The sequence below is a fragment of the Colossoma macropomum genome, unplaced genomic scaffold (assembly GCF_904425465.1).
Source record: "Colossoma macropomum unplaced genomic scaffold, Colossoma_macropomum, whole genome shotgun sequence".
NCBI classification, from domain to species: Eukaryota; Metazoa; Chordata; class Actinopteri; order Characiformes; family Serrasalmidae; genus Colossoma; species Colossoma macropomum.
In genome coordinates, this window is record NW_023494806.1 from 28,716,535 (window position 1) to 28,720,544 (window position 4,010).

The following is a 4,010-nucleotide window of genomic DNA, read 5'->3' on the forward strand; positions in this document are numbered from 1 at the left end:
CTTCTTAATTAAACACATTTTCATAGATATTGAAGTCATTTGTGTTGAAAATCACCTGCCGAGGTCAAAAACCGCTTATATTTCACTTCCTTTCACTTCCCGTGCTCGCGGTCTGCCCAGGCGACTGACAGGCAAAATAAGAACTGTGAGATTTTACACTAATCAGCTGGTCAGTCTGAACCTGGTTTCATTCTCCTGAGATCTCCACTTCTGAAGTTATAGGCTTTAGGAAAAGCGATGTGTAATATTGGCGGATTTCGGCGTGGAGCATGACGTCATCTGAGTTCAGGACGAACAAAGCGCACCAGTGTTTGTGCACGTACGTTCCTGAATTCCGGAGTTACAGCCGATAGAAATCCGAATCGCTAACCGCGAGACAACTTTACTGCGGTGATATACCTTATTATTTTATGCCTTATTGTTGATTCTGTGTAACTGTAGCGCTGCTCACCTGACTCAGGTGTGTTTACAGACAGAGCACAATGTGAACTGACTGAAGAGAAGCAGTGTGTTTGTGTTCATAGAATAATGGTGTGACTATATTTGTGAATATGAATTTTTCTGTTAAAACCAGATGAGGTCATACTGAAAACATCCATCTGGGTGCGCTCCGAACAGTGCAGCCCTAGAAAGTCTGAGCCCGAGCCCAGGACCGCGCGAACCTCCGGAAGTCTGAGCCCGATCCCCGAACAGTGCGAACCTCCGGAAGTCTGAGCCCGATCCCCGAACAGCGCGAGCCTCCGGGTGTTTGAGCACGATCCCCAAAGAGCGCGAGCCTCCCGAAGTCTGAGGCCGATCCCCAAAGAGCGCGTGCCTCCGGAAGTCTGGGCCTGATCTCCTACAAACGTGGGCCTCAGGAATTTGGCTCCGCCTCCGTAACTCTGGGCCCGGTCTCCGAGATGCGCGAGCCTCAGAAAGTTGGCTCCGCCTCCGAAAGTGTGAGCCTCTGACAGCATAAATACTCCGGGCAAACAGCACTGCAGACACTTCTCATGTGGAGGAGCTGCGGTTCGTCTTCAGTGCCTGCGGAACAGGAGCTCTTCAGGATCTCCGCTATTCACCTCCAGCAGAGCGGCTCTCCGGAGTTTGGTCCGCGGCTCAAGCAGCGCGAGCCTCCGCGTGTCTGAGGCCGATCCCCGAAGGGCGCGAGCCTCCGGGTGACTGAGGCCGGTCCCCGAAGAGCGCGAGCCTCCGGGTGTTTGAGCACGATCCCCAAAGAGCGCGAGCCTCCCGAAGTCTGAGGCCGATCCCCAAAGAGCGCTTGCCTCCGGGAGTCTGGGCCGATCTCCTACAAACGTGGGCCTCAGGAATTTGGCTCCGCCTCCGTAACTCTGGGCCCGGGCTCCGAGATGCGCGAGCCTCAGACAGTTGGCTCCGCCTCCGAAGTGTGAAGTGGTCCGCGGCTCTCTGCAGTTTGGTCCGCGGTTTGGTCCGGAGTTTCCACCTGCAGGCTGTGTTGAGTCTCCACCGTCTGCTCAGCCATGCAGCTCTTCAGCTTCTGGGTCCTAACAGTCCTGACTGCAGTCCTATCAGGTGAGAGTCCTCACTGCTCACACTGCACACTTTCATTTAACGGCCTCACTGACTTACTGAGACTGGACTCAGCTTCACTGGAGCTGCTTCCACATCATCATCTTTAGAGAGTAAATATATGGAACATAGACTGAGATTAAAGGCTATTAAGCTAGAAACACTTCCACCGTATCTACACTCACTGACCGTGATGCACAGTTTGTCTATAACTGTAAACACTTGTTCTTTTTCAGCAGGTCAGCAGACACTGGCTTACTCTGTCAAAACCACATGGAGGGATCTGAATGACCCGGCCACTCTGTTCTGTCCAGAGCCCTGTTCAGGGGTGGAAACCTGGGAGAGGAGGGGACTGAAAGTGGCTGAATGTGGAGTTAAAGAAGAGTCGGAGTTCAGCTGTGAGAGACGCCTCGACAATAGTAGCCTCACCGTTCCTCAGGTTAATTACACCACCAGAGGATTTTATCTCACCAAATGTAGCGGAAAAGTGATCTGCTTCCAGAACCTCCAGCCCAAGCGTGAGTGTTTCAGAGCACTAAACTCTTGTATGACAGTGTATGATACAGTAGTGTTATGGTAGTTTGGTGCTGGTACGACTGGAATTACAAAGATCTCTGCTTGTCTCTCCTGCAGCTCACAACTCTTCTGTTAAAGTAACAGCTGGAGATCCCCTCATCTTGGATCTGTTCACGTTCCATCCAGTGACTCTAACGTTCTCCCGGACTGATGGAGGATCTGTAACCCCTGTCCAGATGTGCACTGTGGATGGACGCTCCGTGCGCTGTAACGCGGGGTATAGAGACAGAGTGTCAGTGTGTGGTAACTCCATTTTGCTGAGAGACGTGGTGTCTGCTGACTCTGGAGTCTACACAGTGCGAGAGGTCAAGGATGGAGCGGCTCTCATACGGACAGTGTGGGTCACTGTTAAACGTAAGTGCCTTTCTTTGCTTATAAAGATGGTCTTGCTGTTTGCGGTCTTTGTTCGGAGGTGACTCTCTGGTTAGCTGCTTCTTTTGACCAGACTGCACTGTAGATGGTCTCATGTGTGTCTTTAAGATAAACTTAAAGTGTAGAACATTTACAGATTTCTCCACTGTGCTCTGCCTAATCTGTTTTTTTTTTTTTTTCTGTTGTCTTCAGATGCTCAGCAGAGCTGGACATGGAAGGATGAATATCAGCAGGGACTGAAAATAGGAGCGCTTGGATTTGGGATTGGAGCGCTGGTTCTTGGTGTGATTCTGGGGTTCTATGCTGTGCCGAGGGGGCTTTATCTGATGGACAGATGTGTCCAGAGGCTCAGAAGACGAGACTCCTCACACGTGACTCAAACTGAGGATGTGGAAAAGAGTGTTCCCCTGACATGAGGGAATACCAGCCAGCGGAATGACCCTCATCATAGGGAATGACTTTAAATCAATAAAAATGACACTGAAATTCACTTGTTTACTTATTTTTATGTACCATAATAGACATGTAATAGACATATATAATAGACATATGTTTGAGATTTTGGAGTTATAAATAGTGAATATATGATGTTGCAGGTTGTGAAAGTGGTCACCCAGGAGACGAGCTGAATTCTAAATATAAATAAGATAATAAAATTGTGAGCATTTATAAGATAAATCATTATAAATGATGACCATTCATAAGATAAATGGTCATCATTTCTTTCTGTCCGTGGTGATGACTGTGTTGGGAAGCTGGTTGAGAAACTGGTTCTTACTGTGAGTTGTGGGTTTCAGTAATAATATAATAATAATATGAGAGGCCCAATAAATACTATATTTCAGTATAAACTCCACTATCAGGTGGAGCCACTCCTCTCAGCTCAAGAACAGCCGATACTCTCTGTGTGTATTCAGGTTTACACTGTAGTGATCGTCCATCCACTGTACAGACCTGACCACTGGATGGTCTAGCTGCACCTGTGCTGTTATAAATCACCTCCACTTCTTCTGGTATCTCCAAATGCATGATCATCAATTGAAGAGGAACCCAGAGCTTCTTGCCAGGTTGTAGATGATCCCTGGTGGCAGCTCTGGAACATTTTAAGTCAACTGAGACTTTTTTTTAGTCATACGTCTACTCAGCAATGGTATTACCATTATTTATAATCGCTCAGAAGCATTTGCCCATGACAAGTTCACTTTTTCAAAACTCATCACACTCTTCTAAAGCAGGTTAGCACACCTTTTACACTCAAACTGCTCTACAGCTACAAAAACACTGCAGTATCATCTCCAAATAAACTCATTCCATTCCATTCCATTCCATTATTATTATTATTATTATTATTGTTGTTGTTGTTGTTGTTGTAAATTGTTTATTTTTTCGCCGTTAATGTTAACAACACTGTGAAATGTGAAAAAGCACAGAAGTTGATTTGAAGTGTTTTTTGAACATTGAAATGATTAAAAAAATGGTTTAAATCTATATTTATTTTTCTTCATCTGTACTAGGCCATATTTTTGCTTCTA

The 4,010-nt window shown here is 46.7% G+C and overlaps 1 protein-coding gene across 2 annotated transcripts; it reads left to right on the plus strand.

The window, feature by feature from the left end:
• Positions 1-1,411: 1,411 nt before the first annotated feature.
• Positions 1,412-3,601, plus strand: LOC118826859. 2 transcript variants are annotated; one of them, XM_036597888.1, is made up of 4 exons: positions 1,412-1,533; positions 1,767-2,048; positions 2,164-2,460; positions 2,671-3,601. In XM_036597888.1, exons 1-4 carry the CDS (start codon positions 1,482-1,484, stop codon positions 2,892-2,894), a joined length of 855 nt encoding a protein of 284 aa, XP_036453781.1. In that variant the 5' UTR covers positions 1,412-1,481; the 3' UTR covers positions 2,895-3,601. The 2 variants fall into 2 exon arrangements, with proteins under 2 accessions (XP_036453781.1, XP_036453782.1); XM_036597889.1 differs by having other exon boundaries at positions 1,770-2,048.
• The last annotated feature ends 409 nt before the right edge of the window (positions 3,602-4,010 follow it).

Bases quoted from the DNA above. Each gene is read 5' to 3' on its own strand.
- LOC118826859 (XM_036597888.1), top strand. From the start codon at position 1,482: ATGCAGCTCTTCAGCTTCTGGGTCCTAACAGTCCTGACTGCAGTCCTA. The intron at 1,534-1,766 runs GTGAGAGTCCTC...GTTCTTTTTCAG, and splicing joins CCTGACTGCAGTCCTATCAG to CAGGTCAGCAGACACTGGCT. The intron at 2,461-2,670 runs GTAAGTGCCTTT...TGTTGTCTTCAG, and splicing joins AGTGTGGGTCACTGTTAAAC to ATGCTCAGCAGAGCTGGACA.